The following is a 17,650-nucleotide window of genomic DNA, read 5'->3' as shown; positions in this document are numbered from 1 at the left end:
TATTTATTTAGCGTATGGCACACGTTGCCAGGGAGTCTACAATGTTTTTACACGGTAGATGTTCTGGTGCCAGTAGTTGCTAGTCTTTGTTGCACTGATGCACCACAAGAGGGCAAGCTAGCTTTGCATCAGCTGGCCAGCAGCGTTCTTAGGGAAGTCAGCTCATCTGGGCTTTTTCTCCACCGCTTCTCTGCAGATTGCATCCAGGCAGATACAGTGACGGTTCCTGCCCCCCGCATAGAGTGCTGCCAGCGTTTCCCCCCACCAAAATGGGGGTACCTATTTATCTACTCGCAGATGGTATGCTTTCAAACTGCTAGGTGGGCAGGAGCTAGGGATGAAATTATAGGCGCTCACTTCCGTCATGTGGAGCTGGGCTCAAACCGTTGGAGTGTCGACCATTTCTGGCTGGCAAACTCCAGCATCATTAAGCCGCTGAGCTGCTGCGTCCCTTCGTTGAAAGGAATAAAATTCAAGAATAAAGAGGTATATGAGGCCTTGAAAGAGTTGTGGGAGAGAGAAATATGTACAAGCTCTGTCCTGGGTGAAGGCAGTGAATGAAAGGGAAGCAAGAACCACAGAGGTTGGGATTAAGGCATAAAGATCTTGGGCACAGGATCCCTACCTTCCTGGGCTGTGGGGAGACATAACCAGTTCTGATGTTGCCTCACACCGAACAGGGAATATAAAAGCTCTAATGTCATTGGCAGTGCACCAAGGCCAGGAGATCATGCTAATTCTCAAATATTTGTAAAAAGGGATTAAGTTTAGGAAGTCCAATAGACACTCTTAATTAAATCAAATTTAAGCAGATCAATTTGAAATTGGATGCTAATTATGTATATTAAACTGCAATTACAGAAACATGAGAACAATCCAAATTGCACTACATTCCAACAAATATGTAACACAAAGCATGTAACTGTGCACTTACATCCCATAGATTTCAATGGACTCTATATGGTACATAATCCCTAAAATAGTTCCAAATCAGTAAATCCCACTAAAGTCAGTCAGTTTAACTTCTGAATAAACATAATTAGGGGGAGGCTGCTCTATTATGCATTTAAACGGATACATCTTACTTTCAGGTTAGTACTTGCTTTTTAGTAATGCATATGATTAGAACTGGGGTGCAAAGTAGCTCACACGATTAGCATATGTTAATTGTCAATTTGTATCAACCATGGGATTAGAAAAACCAGGTCAGGGTGCAAGGCCTGCATAATGAGATGTGAATGTACAGGGTAGAAATATTAAATAAATACAGAAATGGAGGTAAAACTGTTCGCTGCTAGAGAAGCATAAATTATCTCCCAGATCAGAACCTTCCAACCTAGGTTGGCTTTATTTATTTATTCATTCATTTCATTTCTATACCGCCCAATAGCCGAAGCTCTCTGGGCGGTTCACAAAGCTCTCCGGGCGGTTCTTTAGTATGCTGAGAGCTATTAGCCCTCCAGTAGAACAGAATTTACCTCAAGATGACAGTTCAGTAAAGCATATCTACCAGTAGCAATATAATGCTAGCTCCATTGCTCTCTCCTTTTCCCTCCCACATTGATTTCAAGAGCTTGCAATGCTAAATTTAGCCCACTCATTGTCTTAACACAACAAGTTAAGATTTCACATCTTATATAAGAGATAGGTTAAGCACTGCTGTAGAGATTCTCACAATCGAAGATACCAGACCAATAATCATTTTACTTGTGGAGGCAGGAGGAGCCATTAAGATGATTAGATGTCTCTCCTGATATAGAAATAGATATTATAATGTCTTTATATAAATTCAAACAGACCTATCACTCCTGCTATTGCCTGAGCAGTTATATCCTCCTGACAAGCTGAAATTCAGATCAAATACCCTGTAGTACTGTTGACCTGTTTATAGAATGGAGCTGCAAGGAAGGATTACAAAACCAAGCATCATCATTCTTGTGCAAGATTAAAAATAAATGATTTGAGGCAAAGTTGTCAAAACACTCACAGATATACCCTGACATTGCTATAATTTTTTCTCCTACATGCTGGAAGAGTATAGAACATTCCTTCAAGCTGTGTGATGAAGAGCCATATTTAAAAAGGGAAAGGCACTTCCAAAATTCAAATGGCTTGTAGAGACACATTGTTGGGACATGTTCAAAACACTGGAGAGAGTTTAAGCTTATTTCTATGAAAGCAAGCTAGATTATTCGTAAGGTTTGCTACATGTAGATATTCAGTTATTGCTAAATTATCTGGAATTATACATTCTGATCTAGGTTACTAGTATATGTAGATCAAAAGGACAAAAGGCGCAATCACATTTAAGAATTCAGCAGTGTATTTCAACTGTACCAGTTTCAAAAATCTGCAGTGATGTTAACACATTTTGATCTGGTTTGCGTCATACGGCAGGCTCACCATGGGCTGTTTAACCCATGAGGAGCCACGGCACATGCAGCCACAATTATGAATGTGCAACCCTTGATGGGGTTATGTTGTACTGTCTGAACCCGACCACCCTGAGTTATATGAGGGTTAAAGAACCCTCACATAATCCTACAAACCAAACGAGGTGGCTGGGTTTGGACGACACACCACAACACCATTGGGGGCTGCATATTCAAAATACCGGCCACACATGCTTGGCATGCATCGCAACTCATCATACGTTAAACAACCCATGGTGAGTCCAACATGTGGTGCGAACCAGCTTCTTGGCCCCCCCCACACTTTCATTTACACCCTACTGTTACAGAAAATTTGTTTTTAAATTCATCATCACTTACTCGATTGTCATCTTCATTATCTTTAATGATTAAATATCTCAGCAGATTTAGTGATGCCATAATCCTGCAAATTAGAGATGTTTAAAAAATCACTTAGGGCTGTATCAGACAATGCTTTTCATTCACAGAAGGATGCCTGTGGAATTAGTGTGAAACAGGTTATGCTGGAACATGAACTCTACAAGGATTTTGCAGAAATGATAAGAAGTCTACATTTCCGCTCTTTCCCTCCTGCAGTATTCCCTGAAAATTCACACAGACTTTGCATCCTTTTATAATATTCCAAGTGCATTTAACCAGTTCTGGCCATATGGTTTCTTGAGTACTAAATTACAATAGGCCCCAAGACCACCCCAAACAACCAGTATATGAAGCTAAGCAGTTAAAGCCTATTTGGTTAACGAAAGAACTAGACTATTAAAAGAAAAACGGTTGTAGACACTAACTCAACTTGATTTGGGTCTGACTTCATCAGAATATTCATCTACTGGATTGCCAGTGCCATTAAATTATTGAGCTAGTTGTCTCTCCCTTTCCCACTGCAGTCATTACTTTTTAGCATCTGCATTTCATGGGATGCACAGAAGGCAGCCTTGTTCACACCCATACATTTACAGAAAAAACAGCCGATGTACAGAACCCACTATTTTAAGTGGCAAAATGACAAAGAACAACCTTTATTGCATGGCTGCATTTTTATTTCACTTGTCTTTCAATTATATTCTTTACACTGTATGAAGAAATTAACAGTTGGGACTACTGGCTAAAAGTGGAGGAGAGATTTTTGCCTTCTACAACCACCACCTATCAGTTTTCACTGCCACTTCCCCCGCTCCCTCTTACACAGTCTACAAGGGATTCCTCAGAAGTTGCTACAAGCAAATCTAGCTTCTCCTTACTCTCAACCTATTCCCTCCCCCTTACTTTCCAAGGGAATTTTGTGGTTCCTCCCAATGACTTCTGGCAGATACCAGGCAGGTGCAAAACAACATCTCAAACAGGGTGAACCAGATGCCTTGAAGGTTTGCAAACTAAACCATACCTCCCTGACCAGAGGGTCACAAAATATCTGCTTGGCTTACAGCCAAGCCTCCATTTGCTGTCAGCACCTGGAGCCCTTACGGAAGCACAAAGAGGTTAAGGGAAATGTCTGGAAGCTTGGATTTTAAAAAGCAGGAAAAATACCTGCTGTTCCTTCTTCAAACTGCAGCACAAGTATCAGAGGCTCTTGAGAGTCTCTCACCAGATGGTGAAGGGTACTTGCTCTTAGTGAGCAGATCTGTGGACACTTGCCCCCTCTTCCATAACCCTTCACCAAATCCAGTAAAGCAACTACATCACAAAGTATCCTTTAATGTGAACATTTCTAGGCAATCTCCAGTCGCTCTGGTGGCCATTTAAGCTGCCAGGGGATTCCCAATCAACATAAAAGTTCCACACTCTGCTCTCCAACTCATGCTAAAAGAAAAGGTAAAATCTGGATCACATTTTAACACTTACAGTTACGATGTGAACGTATTATCTGAATACATGACTGTCAATATCAAAATAAGATACTTGAACCTATGAATAGATTATTCCCTGAACAGTAAATTTTATGTTTTATGTAAACAGTAAATTTTATCTTTTTGCAATTCTAATACTTCTGACCACCTGCAAATCTTAGCTTGGATAGGAGCTCTTGAAGGAAGCTCCGGTAAACTAGTTAAACTCTAGTGAAATGTATCTTGATTATCAGCACTGTTGCAAATTCCTCATCAAGGTGGCTTGGGGGCGGGTAGGAGTCCTTAGCAAAATACTTCTGCAGTGATCATTAATCACATCTCACCTGTCCGAGTTCTGGAGAAGATCAGTTTCAGCACCTTCAGGAAGTGAGAGCACTATGTCTAGTAGTGAGACCAAAGCAAATCCAGTAAAAAATTTGCTGTCCTCTGACCTCTGAAAAGCAACATATGGTACAGGAAATACTTAGCCGATACATTCTTTGTGCAGTTCGTAGCTATTAATATCACACCTGAGCAAGGTCCAGAAATGAAGCTATTGAATTTGTATTCCAATTGCACAGTATCATTTTTTGCAATGGCAGCCTTATGTTGTTGTCTCTTACTCTTAGCAAAGACTGTATTCTAACAATGTCATATTGGTCTTTGTTTTTTCTCCAGACTACAAGTTAGTATCTAAAAATAGGTTTGAGGATATTTGTTACAATATGACACCCAACTGCAGAAAGACCAAACCCAAAGACTGCAAATAGAATAAGTTGTATATTGGTCATACAGCTATTTTTCAAGATTTTTTTTAAAAAAGCATTTGTTCAAAATCCTCTTAGTTCAAGTCAGAGAGGTGTACAAAGTGGGAATATCTCTACAAATTAAGGCATACCTGGACCTTGCAACATGTGCACCAACTAATATTTGTACTACATTAAAAAGACACATCCTATGACTATTTGCATTTTTGTGTAGAACAAAAATTGCAGATTTTCAATAAGACCATGACAGCTAGAAGCTTGCTTATTAAAAAAAGAAAAAGAAAAAAGCTGTAGCTTCTGAAGATGCTGTACAAGCTTCCAGTTAGATATTCTTGCAGGAGTTCAAGACGACACATCTTACTGTCCCCAGCAATTATTTATACTCTTAGGCCAGGATCCAAAAGGTCATGTATGCATTTCTTTTTTGGTCATCCCCTTCCTACTGTAGCCAATACCCCATTTCTATGTGTGTCCAGAAATAATTGTGCACTTATACAGACCTTTGAATTCTCATCCAAATGCACAGGAATACATTCTCCACTGTTCTACTTTCAATAACCTTCCTCACCTGCAAGGCTAAATCAATTTGATTTTTAATATTTTGAATGATGTATCCTTCCACACCAGAATGGTTACTTGTCTTCAACAAACACCTGCAACAGAAGACAGAAGAGGAAAGAGTATACCCTATACCAGCCTTCCCCAACCTGGAGCCCTCAAGATGTTCTGGATTACAACTTCCATCAGCCCTGGCTAGCATACCAATGGTCAGGGATGACAGGAGTGGTAATCCAAAACATCTAGAGGGCCCCAGATGGGGTAGGTCTGCCTTATGTATTACTTTCAGTTGGAATCAAATTTCTAGAGTATACAAGACAGTAATAGGCTTAAAACTAGAGTACCCAAATTAAACTACAGTTACAGTACCCTTCATATGGCTTACTTGATTTTTGGTCATATTGAGACATACCTGAACAATGTGTATTTTCCCTCTTCATCAAACTTATCTATATACAGCTGTAAAATCTTTAAACTCTTCTTTCTCTGCAGAGAAATACAAGTAGGAGGGAATGAATGAGATAAACTGTACTGTAGAAAAGACACATTTAAAGTCATATGAAATTGTTACATACCAGAGGTTCAAAAGGACACAGTGTAATGACCTTTACCAAATCCTGTTATTAAAACGAAAAACACACACAAGTTACTCAATCAAATTCAGAGGAAACAAACTGTTCGCAAGCAAATGCGATGTAAAATGTTATTGAAAAAAGGAAGTAACTTCAACTCACAAAAATAAAAGGAAACAGAGTAGTAAAGCTGTAACTCCATCCTTAAGCCACGCTACTGCACACATACATATTGGAGAGGACAAGGCAGTAGGCAATCTCAATAGAGGCAGAGAGGAATGGACTAAGGAGAGAGTGACAGACATCAACTCAGATATAGTACTTTGCCCAAGACAGCAATAAGGTTATAGCAAGTGTTTAGAAGATGAAGAAAAATCCAGGAACTGGTTAACTCCCCATGAAACCTAATCAACTCATGTGAACACTTTCTGGAGACACCATACATATGCAAGAGAACTGATTAGGCTCATTTCTATATTCCAGATGGAATCTTCTCACAGGATTATTCTAGGGAAAATTAATTCTGTGCATAACCATATTCTGACAGAAATGTTTCATTCTGTTTTTATAATTTTACTTTATAAAGTAATTGAAAAGGTGGGAAAAGCATCAGGTTAACTCCCTGGATTATCTGAATGCTTCCCCTTGTTCTAATATTCTGTTCTTCTGTTCCAATACATTGAAGGCTGAAATCCTAACATATACTTAGTAGGGAGTAAGCACTAAAGCAGGTGTTACATCAGAGTAAATATGCATAGGTTTGTGCTGTACGTTTTAAAAATATTTAAAGCAGTAATTAGTAAAGTACAGTGTTCAAGAGTCCTTGCTTCAGATGTCACAATACTATTTTGCATTGTCCACCCCCCCCCCCTTCAAAAACAAATGCAGGAGTCAAGCTAGCATTTGTACGTAAATGTATGGAGTTGGTTCCAGATAGATTTTCCTCTCCTCCTTCCCACATGCCCCAAATTTCTTGAAGACCTCCCAACCCTCCGAAGCAAGTTTAGGGGTGCGCAGGCGAGAGGGGAAAGTCCATTCTGCCAGTGTTCTGCTCACTGGTGGAAAAATACTATTGGATACAACTGAAAATGATTCCCTGAATGTGCATGCCAACTTTCATTCTAGTATCTCAGTGTTCTCACTGCATTATACCTTGCATTTTTCTGCCAGCCTTCAAAAACTGGGGCAGGGGTTGACCTGCTATTCAGTTTTGAAAGATACAATATGTGTATCGAGTTTTATACTGGTGTCTCAGTGTTCTATGAAGTTATTGGGTTACAAACAAAGCATCCAATTGGCTAGCTTAACTACAGACATTACTTTGCTTGACCAGTTACTATACAGGATTATCTCAAATGGCTGGAGTCTAAGTTTCATTTTTAGTCCAAACCAAAGTTTGAAGAAAAGGAGGATTTTCCATTTAAGTGACAGAAACGAAACTTGAAAAATGTATGCTAAATGATACCTTTCTAAAAAGCCACAATGGGTATTTAAACATTTTTGTCTCAGCCTGTTTAATTAGCTCCATTAAAAGTACTAAGCAAATACTTTCAGTCTACATTCTTTTCAAAGCACTTAATATCACTTTATATTAGAAAGTGCAGTGTGTATAGTTAAAAGCGCATTGTTTCCATCAAATTACCTGAGGAGTTGTAATAAAGCCTGTGAATTCCAAGTGCTCAAGGAAAAGGCTTTTGTCTTCCAGCCTCAGCAGACAGTTCTCCAATAGAGCCTACAAATTAATTTTAACATATTAATTTTAAGAACTGTGGGCATGATCTTCACACACAGGGAGCATTCCCCCAAATGACAGAACAGGGTAACCAATATGAGTGGGGAAACTCTGAGTGTTCTCATTACAGCCTTTTGTGTACAATAAAACTCCTGGACCACAGTGAATGGAACTTTGCCTTTGGAATGCTAGACAGTGGCTAGATGGCCATAGGATTTTTCAGTTTTCAGGAAATGACCTCAGAGCCAGCGGTCCAAGGGCAGTTCCCAGAAAACCACCTCCCTGCCCCCTCCCCTGTCGCCTCATAGGCAGCACAGCTCGTCCCCAGCTCTGGGCTTGGAAGAGCAGTGTGGAGTGGGGGAAAGGGGGTGTCCCTGCGGCGGGGACTGCGGAAACCGCCCAGAGAGCTTCGGCTATTGGGCAGTATAGAAATGAAATAAATAAATAAAAAAAATGGAGGAACGACACTTCTTATGTGCCGTCTGCCCCCCTGGCTTTAAACGGCTCCTGCTGGACAGCCGCACTTGGCCATCTAGCTGCAAATGCAGGGTGGCCGGATCGCAGAGAAGATGCTCTCTGCGCTCCACCCACCCAGCAGTGGATAGGCAGTCGGCTGCCTCTAAACTCGGAGGCGACCGATCATCCCCATAGGATTGTGCCCTCTACTATTTTTTTTTGTATCCTCATCCTGGGATCTCTTTTTTGGGCAGGCTTGACAGGATAGGATGTTTGGAACTGGCAGATTAAATAAGACAAGTTCTACCTATTTTCAAGCAAGTGTAATAGTGCACCTCTATTTTCAGACCCCACCACATTAGTTTGTATTAAGATGTCTCCAGGGTTTTGGACAATGTATGTAAAAAGACCTGCAAACACAAGGCACAATCAAGCAAGCATGGTCTCCGTTTATTTAAACTGCAATCAGTACAGCTACTCAATATGCTATATTCAAATCAATAGTGAGTTGTTGCTTAGCAACAGTGCTTCATGAATGAGGCAGGGGGGACTGTAGTTCACTGGCAGAACATATGCTTTGGATGCAGAAGGCCCCGGGTTCCATCCGTGGCATCCTCAGTTAAAATGATCAGCTAGAAGGTGATAGGCAAGACCTCCACCTGAGCCCCTGGAGAGCCCCTGCCAATCAGAGTACACAATTCTGGGCTAGATGGACCAAGTCCACCCTGGTTCCTATGTTCCTTTGATTGCTGTGGCAGGCGTGCAAACTACTCAAGCGCACATGTTAAAGACATACCCATTTCTATTGATATAACCTAAGTTAGGCTACAACCATAAACGAATTCCAATGAAATCTATGTGACTAATTGTCAAGGAACTTACATGTAGGATCAGGGTGATGCATAACAAGCCTATACATGTCTGCTTAGAACCAAGTCCCACTGAGTCCAATTAGACTTAATCCCAAGTAAGTGTGTGCACAGGAGTGCAGCCGTGTGTGTGTGTGTGTGTGTGTGTATACATATATTCCTTTAAGAAAAGCAAACGGATAGCTATATTGTGCTTATGTTTTCTGAATAACAGCTTATAAATAAATCTTATACTTACAAGTCCTTTTGATAAAACAGATTCTTCTGTCCTGCAAGAAATTAAGATGCGATCAGTTTTTAAACATAAAATTTAAAGTTGTTTTGTTGCTTTTTCCAGTAACAACTAAGACTCTTTGTCACCAGTATATTATATCTGTGATGTTTTGCTCAGATCTCCTTCCTCAGCCATTACCTAGCAAAAGTCTTCAGATTGGACCTACCCACAAGATGCTTTTGTAAGGCAGTTTACTGTTTATCTCCGAGTTGCACAATACTCTTGTAGGTCAGCTACCTACATGACTGCAGTACATATCATAGTTCTTCACATCTATTGGAATACAGTGCTGTGCAAAATGGTCCCAAACCCAAATATGTTAATGGATCTGAGCCCTTTAAGAGTAGTTATAGTTGGTGCAACCTCATCCTTTGAAGTTAGAATTTTGACACTAACTTCACCACAGTCAGGCCTTCATTGTCTCAAATGCTACATTGTGTCAAAAAATAAACTGAGCCACAACTAAGCTAGTTAAGCAGGAAATAATATGTCTTCCTGCCAAGCTCCAATTGTGTTATTGTTAGTCCCTTTTATTGTAAGTTTCTGGAAGTGTTGTTCCCTGCCCTGCACCCTTGAGAACAGTTGAGGTAAAAATTGAAATAAAAGAATGAATAAATAACCTTACCTTTTCAATAGAACTCTGATGTGCACCATGTTGCACTGCAGAATATATGATGGCCTACAATAGAGAATCATGCATGACAATATAACCTACAAGAAACAAAAACTAGACAATACAATTTTTTTTAAAAAAACTCCATCTACGTTATATTAAACATGTCACTGAATATGGCAAGCCAGAATATACAGCAAGCCATCCTCAAAGTATGTTCACAAAAGTTATTAGCCCACAAAAAATTTTCCTAGCTTGCCCACCCACACAAACATACATGCCTATATTAATAATTTCTACCACAAAGGAGAACCACCTTTTGTTAAGTTGCCTTGCTGCATCGCTTGGAAGCATTCCAATCTTTTTGTGGTGTTAGTTCTAGAAGGTGTTGTAGGTCTTCATAGAACCGAACAACCTCAGCTTCTTCGGCATCAGTGGTTGGGGCATAGACCTGACTTACTGTGATGTTGAATGGTTTGCCTTGGATTCATACTGAGATCATTCTATTGTTTTTGAGATTGTACCCCAGTACTGCTTTTCCCACCCTTTTGTTGACTATGAGTGCTACTCCATTTCTTCTAAGGGATTCTTGCCCACAGTAGTAGATATAATGGTCACCTGAATAAAATTTGCCCATGCCTGTCCATTTTAGTTCACTGATTCCCAAGATGTCGATGTTCAATCTTGCCATCTCATGTTTGACCACCTCCAGCTTACCTTGATTCATTGACCTTACATTCCAGGTTCCTAAACAATATTGTTCTTTACAGCATCGGACTTTCTTTTCACCACCAGACACATCCACAGCTGAGTGTCCTTTCGGCTTTGGCCCAGCCGCTTCACTCTTTCTGGCGCTACTTGGAAATTCCCTCTGCTCTTCCCCAGTAGTATATTGGACACCTCTCGACCTGAGGGGCTCATCTTCCGGCATCATATCTTTTAGCCTTGTGATATGTTCCATAGGGTTTTCTTGGCAAAAATACTGGAGTGGGTTGCCATTTCCTTCTCCAGTGGACCACATTTTGTCAGAACTCTCTGCCATGACCTGTCCTTCTCGGGTGGCCCTGCACGGCATAGCTTATGGCTTCACTGAGTTACCTTCTAGAACTAACACCAAAAAAAGATGGCCTTTTCATCATAGAGGATTGGATTGCTAAAGTAGGAAGTCAAGAAATAAACGGGATAACAGGCAAGCATGGCCTTGGTGTACAAAATGAAGCAGGACAAAGGCTCATAGAGTTTTGCCAAGAGAACATGCTCATCACAGCAAACAATCTTTTCCAACAGCACAAGAGGCAACTCTACACATGGACATCACCAGATGGTCAATATAGAAATCAGATTGATTATGTCCTTTGCAGCCAAAGATGGAGAAGCTCTATACAGTCAGTAACAACAAGACCTGGAGGTGACTGTGGCTCAGATCATGAGCTTCTTATTGCAAAATCTCAGCTTAAATTGAAGAACGTAGGGAAAACCACTAAACCATTCAGGTATGACCTAAATCATATCCCTTATGAATATACAGTGGAGGTGAGGAATAGATTAAGGGATTAGACCGGATAGACAGAGTGCCTGAGGAACTATGGACGGAGGTCTGTAACACTGTTCAGGAGGCAGCAACTCAATCCATCCCAAAGAAAAAGAAATGCAAGAAAGCCAAGTGGCTGTCTGATGAGGCTTTACAAGTAGCTGAGGAAAAAAGGGAAGCGAAAAGCAAGGGAGAAAGGGGAAGATATATCTAACTGAATGCAGAGTTCCAGAGAATAGCAAGGAGAGACGAGAAGGCCTTCTTAAATGAACAATGCAAAGAAATCGAGGAAAACAATAGAATGGGAAAGACTAGAGATCTTTTCAAGAAAATTGGGGATATCAAGGGAACGTTTTGTGCAAAGACGGGCATGATAAAGGACAAAGAAGGCAGGGACCTAACAGAAGCAGATGAGATTAAGAAGAGGTGGAAAGAATACACAGAAGAACTATACAGGAAAGATCTGAATGTCCCTGATAGCCATGATAGTGTGGTCACTGAACTTGAGCCGGACATCCTAGAGAGTGAACTCAAGTGGGCCTTAGGAAGCATTAGTAACAACAAAGCTAGCGGAGATGACCCTATTCCAGCTGAGCTATTTAAAATCCTAAAAAATGATGCTGTTAAAGTGCTGCATTCAATATGCCAACAAATTTGGAACACTCAACAGTGGCCACAAGACTGGAAAAGGTCAGTTTACATTCCAATTCCAAAGAAGGGCAACGCCAAAGAGTGTTCAAACTATCGTACAATTGCACTCTTTTCACATGCCAGCAAGGTGATGCTCAAAATAGGCTTCAGCAGTATGTGAACCGAGAACTACCGGAAGTACAAGCTGGGTTTCGAAGAGGCAGAGGAACTAGAGATCAAATCGCCAACATTCGCTGGATCATGGAGAAAGCAAGAGAATTCCAGAAAAACATCTATATCTGCTTCACTGACTACGCTAAAGCCTTGGATTGTGTGGATCACAACAAACTGTGGCAAATTCTTCAAGAGATGGCAGTACCAGACCACCTTACCTGTCTCCTGAGAAACCTGTACGAGGGTCAAGAAGCAACAGTAAGAACCAGACATGGAACAACCGATTGGTTCAAAATTGGGAAAGGAGTACGACAAGGCTGTATATTGTTGCCCTGCTTATTTAACTTATATGCAGAGTACATCATGAGAAATGCCGGGTTGGATGAATCACAGGTCGGAATTAAGATTGCCGGGAGAATTATCAACAACCTCAGATACGCAGACGATACCACCCTAATGGCAGAAAGCGAAGAGGATCTCAAGAGCCTCTTGTTGAGGGTGAAAGTGGAGAGTGCAAAAGCTGATTTGAAACTCAGCATTAAAAAAACGAAGATCATGGCATCTGGCCCCATCACTTCCTGGTATATAGAAGGGGAAGAAATGGAAGCAGTGACAGATTTTACTTGCTTGGGCTCCAAGATCACTGCAGATGGTGACTGTAGCCATGAAATTAAAAGACGCTTGCTCCTTGGGAGGAAAGCTATGGCAAATCTAGACAGCATAGTAAGAAGCAGAGACATCACCTTGCTGACAGAGGTTCGTATAATCAAAGCTATGGTTTTCCCAGTAGTAATGTATGGCTGTGAGAGCTGGACTATAAGGAAGGCTGAGCGCCGAAGAAGTGATGCTTTCGAACTGTTTGGAGAAGACTCTTATGAGTCCCCTGGACTGCAAGGCGGTCAAATCAGTCCATCCTAAAGGAAATCAACCCTGAGTGCTCATTGGAAGGACAAATACTGAAGCGCAAATATTTTGGCCACCTAATGCGAAAACTCCCTGGAGAAGACCCTGATGCTGGGAAAGATTGAAGGCAAAAGGAGAAGGGGACGGCAGATGATGAGATGGCTAGATAACATCACCGATGCAATGAATATGGACTTGAGCACACTCCGGGAGAGAGCGGAGGACAGGAAGGCCTGGCGTGCTATGGTCCATGGGGTCACAAAGAGTCAGACACAACTTAACAACTGAACAACAACAACATCACTTGGAAGTGAGATTCTTCCATGCCTCAGGCAACCAAGTGAATGGCTACTTAAGCCTGCAATTAAAAAAAAAAAAAAAAAACTTACTTGAAAACTACTGGAAGGCAGTCAATACCAAAGCAGTCCTGAACAAATACCATATAAGACAGACATGCCAGAGAATCCGCAAACAGTTCTTTGTCCATTTCCAGTAGGGCCTCATTTTCCCAGTTTTCATTTCTGTATCCATGCCAAGAGAACACTTTTGGAAACAATTCTTTAATATCCACCAAAATGCTCTGTTAAACAAAAAGTTTTTTCTCATAACTAAACATTGTGATGTTGTGAATATGTTTAAAGGCATACTGACAGAATACATACATCTGAGAGAAAGCAAGAAAACAAAAGTTTCTGCATCAACTTGAATGTAATGAAAAATAGGTATCATCTAAAAGAGAAGCTTAGATATGTTCTGTTTGCTGTAATATTTTTATCCACTTTTTATAATAGTTTGTGGACTTTGTAATACAGGGCAGGATAACTTCCATCATCCCAGGCTATTGGCCAGGTTGGGGTTGATGACAGTTAAGAGCTCAACAACATCTGGAGGGCCAGAGATTTCCCACTCCTGTTGTGATGTGAAAATAAGGTTTTATGTGTTTTTACATAACAACAGCACCCTAAATATACTAATACACCAATGACTTTGTAAATGGGTATAGACCTTCAACAGGAGAATACAGGTTTACAATAGATATGTAACTATCTATTCGAAGTACCAAACTGAAAATTCTATCTTTGTTTACTGAAGTTGGGAAGAGCCAAATATATAATAATGTTAAACTCAGATGGATCAAAAGAAGGAAACCACTAATACATTAAAACATTAGGAAAGGCCATTCTCTGTGGTTGTGGCTACATTTTGGAACTCCCTGCCCAGAGGTGGTTGGCGGGGTCTCTTTTTAATAGCAAAATGGGTGCTTGGTTGAGGAATACAGGACTCTTTCCTCCAACTAGAACTCAATTACATTTCTCTTAGCTGAGAACACTTCTAGTTATCAAAGTTTGTACGTGGAGAAAAGCGCTGCTGTGTGTGTGGGGTGGGGGTGGAGGAGGTGGGCAGGGTTGTTAGACTGCTGGAAGGTAAGCTGTGTGTGAGTGAAGGTTCTATAGTCCTCACCCTCATACCTCATTTGCTGATAAAAACAGACCCCCTCCCACCGCCCTTTTTCTATATGATAGTGAAAGAACTGTGTTTAAACACATAGACATTCTGCTTTCATGTCTAGTATGACCCTGACAGTCTTAGCTTTCCTTTATTTAAAAAAGCAAGTTCTTAGTCTTCAGAGTTGTCTGAAATATGTCAGTTGTGTCTGGTGATGTGTTCACAGCATGAACAAGAGGAGGAGGGGAGAAGAACTGTATGGAGACTGAAACTTGGGCCCCCTTCCACATGGTTATTGTATATTAGCTGCATAGCCGAAGTGTCTAAAGCCCCCATAGACTTCTCTTTTTCCTTCGGTTCTTACAGGGGAAAAAATTAAGTTCTTTGAAAACCTAGGTCTCAGATGCAAAATAAGTGGATTAAGAAGAATTTAAGTAGCAGCAGAAAGGACATTCAAATGGGATGCTAATGACGAGACAACTGGACAGTTATGATGGGGCATACATTCAGCGCTTCTATGAACCCGTGGTTTCCAGCTTAAGGGCAAGCTAATAATACTGAAAGGTAGAAGATGTACACAACCAAGCTTAAGATACCTACTCCTTGCCTCTGGTCAATTCCTGGGTATATGAATATTCAGTTTCATTGGCATAATAAAGTCTAACTACGGCATAATCCTATGGAGATAATCGTCAGTCTCTGAACTTGGATGCTGATGACTATCCACTGCAGGGCTCCTGGAGCATGGAAGCAATCCTCTGGCTGTCCTGCATTTCTAGCTAGACAGGCGATTTTGTCTGTCTAGCTAGGGAGCTTTGGAGTGAGGGAGGGGAGGCCACACAGAGCATAGGAAGCTGCATAACATGGGTTCCTCCTCCTCTCCCCTGGGACTTCCCCCTTCTCCCCATCTCCATGCTCCATTTCCAAGCACAGAGACGTTGCTGGCATGGAGAGAACCATGCCAGTGACAAGGAGGCAGGGAGCATGGTTTCCGGGAACCGAAGTTGGAGCCCTAGCTCTGACCTTGGTTCCCAGAAACTGAAAAATCCTATTTCCCCCGGTTGCTGTCTAGGGAACACAGGACTGCTCCCTTACAGAATTAGGAGTGTGCATGTGTGCGCAGAACGCACGTACAAAACAGCCTTATCATCTGGTTTATACCACAGCAACAAACAAGCCATTTACAGCAGACACTGCAGCTGAAGCAGCTGAAAGCAATTTATCACAAGGAGGGAGTCTGGATGTTCAAGTGTAACTCATCTATAGCATTAAGAGTTTTAGGCTCTCTTTAGATACTGTTTCCAGTCCTTACCTGAATCAACACTGCCTTAGAGAATCCTATACATGATTCTTGATCATCAGGACAGGAAACCAATGTTTGTAAATGATTTTGCAAGTAACTGTAAATCATTTTACAACTGGGGGGAAACACACACACACAGCACACTTACTAGTATGTCAGAAGCAAACTGCCTTAGCGGATGCTTCAGAGTGTCTTCAGGCAGTTGATCAAGCTCTGCCATTAAGAGGGGATATTTCAAGCTTTTCAGACAACTGAAAACAAAAGAGGTTGAGCACATTATAGAACCATTCAAGATCCTCAATAATAAAATCTCCAGTAGAGTATCAAATGGCTTTACTGTCTTATCTACTTTAAAAATGACCACACCATGTAACTGGAGGTGGGGGAAGGAAAGAAAATCTCTCAGAAATTAGGAACTAGTACTTCCCGTTGGAACCGATGTCGCTCTGGCAGCTTCCCCACGGGTTCTCCGTGGGAGCTTTCTCAAACAGCTATTTTAAAAGGTTAACAAACCTTTTTGTCACCCCCCTGGAATTAAAAGGGGGGAGGGGCAAGGCAGCCCTGGATAACATCTTGGAGCAAAGTATCCCCCACAAGATAGTGTGGGGACTGGATTCCAGGATTATCTCCCCAGAGCTTTACCAATGCAAAAAGCTGTACTGAGACTCCTATTTCATAGGAGAAAACAGGGCTGACGTGTTCTATAATAATATATGCTTTAAGAAATATCAACAACTTCTGAGGGACGATTTAAGAAATGTTAACAATATTTGAGAACATCTGAAGACCTGTAAGATCTGTTTGAGAGAAACATGTCTGCGCCGAGGAGAAGAAAGGAGCTGGCATCAACTCCCCCCCACCCCATGTGTCAAAAGTTTCGTGAACAGAAGATATAGGGGAATTATTTACTCTGATAAAGACTTTCTCTTCGCAATTTACGGAGCAAGCCAAAAGGTTGGATTTAATCCAAAATTCCATCACCGCCTTGCAAGGAGCTGTAGAATTAATTAATGCGTCATGGCAAAAAATGGAGATGAAAATTAATGAGCTAGAAGACCAAGCGGCAGGAAATGAAACTACGACACAAATTTGTTTTAAAAATGCCTGATAGAATTTCTCAACTGGAGGCCTTCACAAGGAGATCCAATGTACGTATTACTGGGATTAAAAATCTGTCTAATGATGTAAAATTGCCTATTTTTGTGGATAAATTTTTGCATGAGATATTCTCTATCCCATCTGATAATTTACTTGATATTGAGCAGGCATTTTGTGTGCCAAATGCTAAAGGGACTGATTACACGATCATAGCTCAATTTGCAAAAGTCTCCACAAAGAATTATATCCTGCGTTTGGCAAGAGGGTGGAAGCGTTTCCTTGAAACAAGATAAAGTTATGTTATTTCCAGACTACATCAAAGAGGTGCCGAATAAAAGAAGGCAATTTATAAAAGCAAAAAATATGGCAAAACAAATGAACTTACAATATTACTTAAAATATCCTGCTACACTTTTTATTGTTTCTGAAGGTCAGATGAAGAAGTTTCAAAATCATGAAATGGCAGAGG

General features: G+C 40.9%; 1 protein-coding gene across 5 annotated transcripts in view; it reads right to left on the bottom strand.

Moving 5' to 3' along the window:
• Positions 1 to 17,650, bottom strand: part of GLMN (glomulin, FKBP associated protein) — a 41,423-nt gene that overhangs the window by 6,636 nt on the left and 17,137 nt on the right. For 3 of the 5 annotated variants that reach the window (XM_084851916.1, XM_084851915.1, XM_084851913.1), the window contains exons 7-16: positions 16,232 to 16,334; positions 13,724 to 13,914; positions 10,109 to 10,162; positions 9,448 to 9,478; positions 7,795 to 7,884; positions 6,156 to 6,197; positions 5,993 to 6,066; positions 5,591 to 5,675; positions 4,600 to 4,709; positions 2,772 to 2,835 (exon numbers count right to left, since the gene is read on the bottom strand). In XM_084851916.1, coding sequence (XP_084708042.1) covers positions 2,772 to 2,835; positions 4,600 to 4,709; positions 5,591 to 5,675; positions 5,993 to 6,066; positions 6,156 to 6,197; positions 7,795 to 7,884; positions 9,448 to 9,478; positions 10,109 to 10,162; positions 13,724 to 13,914; positions 16,232 to 16,334 — 844 coding nt within the window. The remainder of the gene's footprint in view (positions 1 to 2,771; positions 2,836 to 4,599; positions 4,710 to 5,590; positions 5,676 to 5,992; positions 6,067 to 6,155; positions 6,198 to 7,794; positions 7,885 to 9,447; positions 9,479 to 10,108; positions 10,163 to 13,723; positions 13,915 to 16,231; positions 16,335 to 17,650) is intronic. The other 2 variants (XM_084851917.1, XM_084851914.1) reach the window with 1 other exon arrangement.

This window comes from Heloderma suspectum, chromosome 4 (assembly GCF_057233095.1).
Source record: "Heloderma suspectum isolate Gila_16-S chromosome 4, 16-S_ref, whole genome shotgun sequence".
In the NCBI taxonomy this organism is placed as follows: domain Eukaryota; kingdom Metazoa; phylum Chordata; class Lepidosauria; order Squamata; family Helodermatidae; genus Heloderma; species Heloderma suspectum.
Note: the sequence above shows the minus strand (reverse complement) of the source record. Positions and strands in the feature narration are given on the sequence as shown.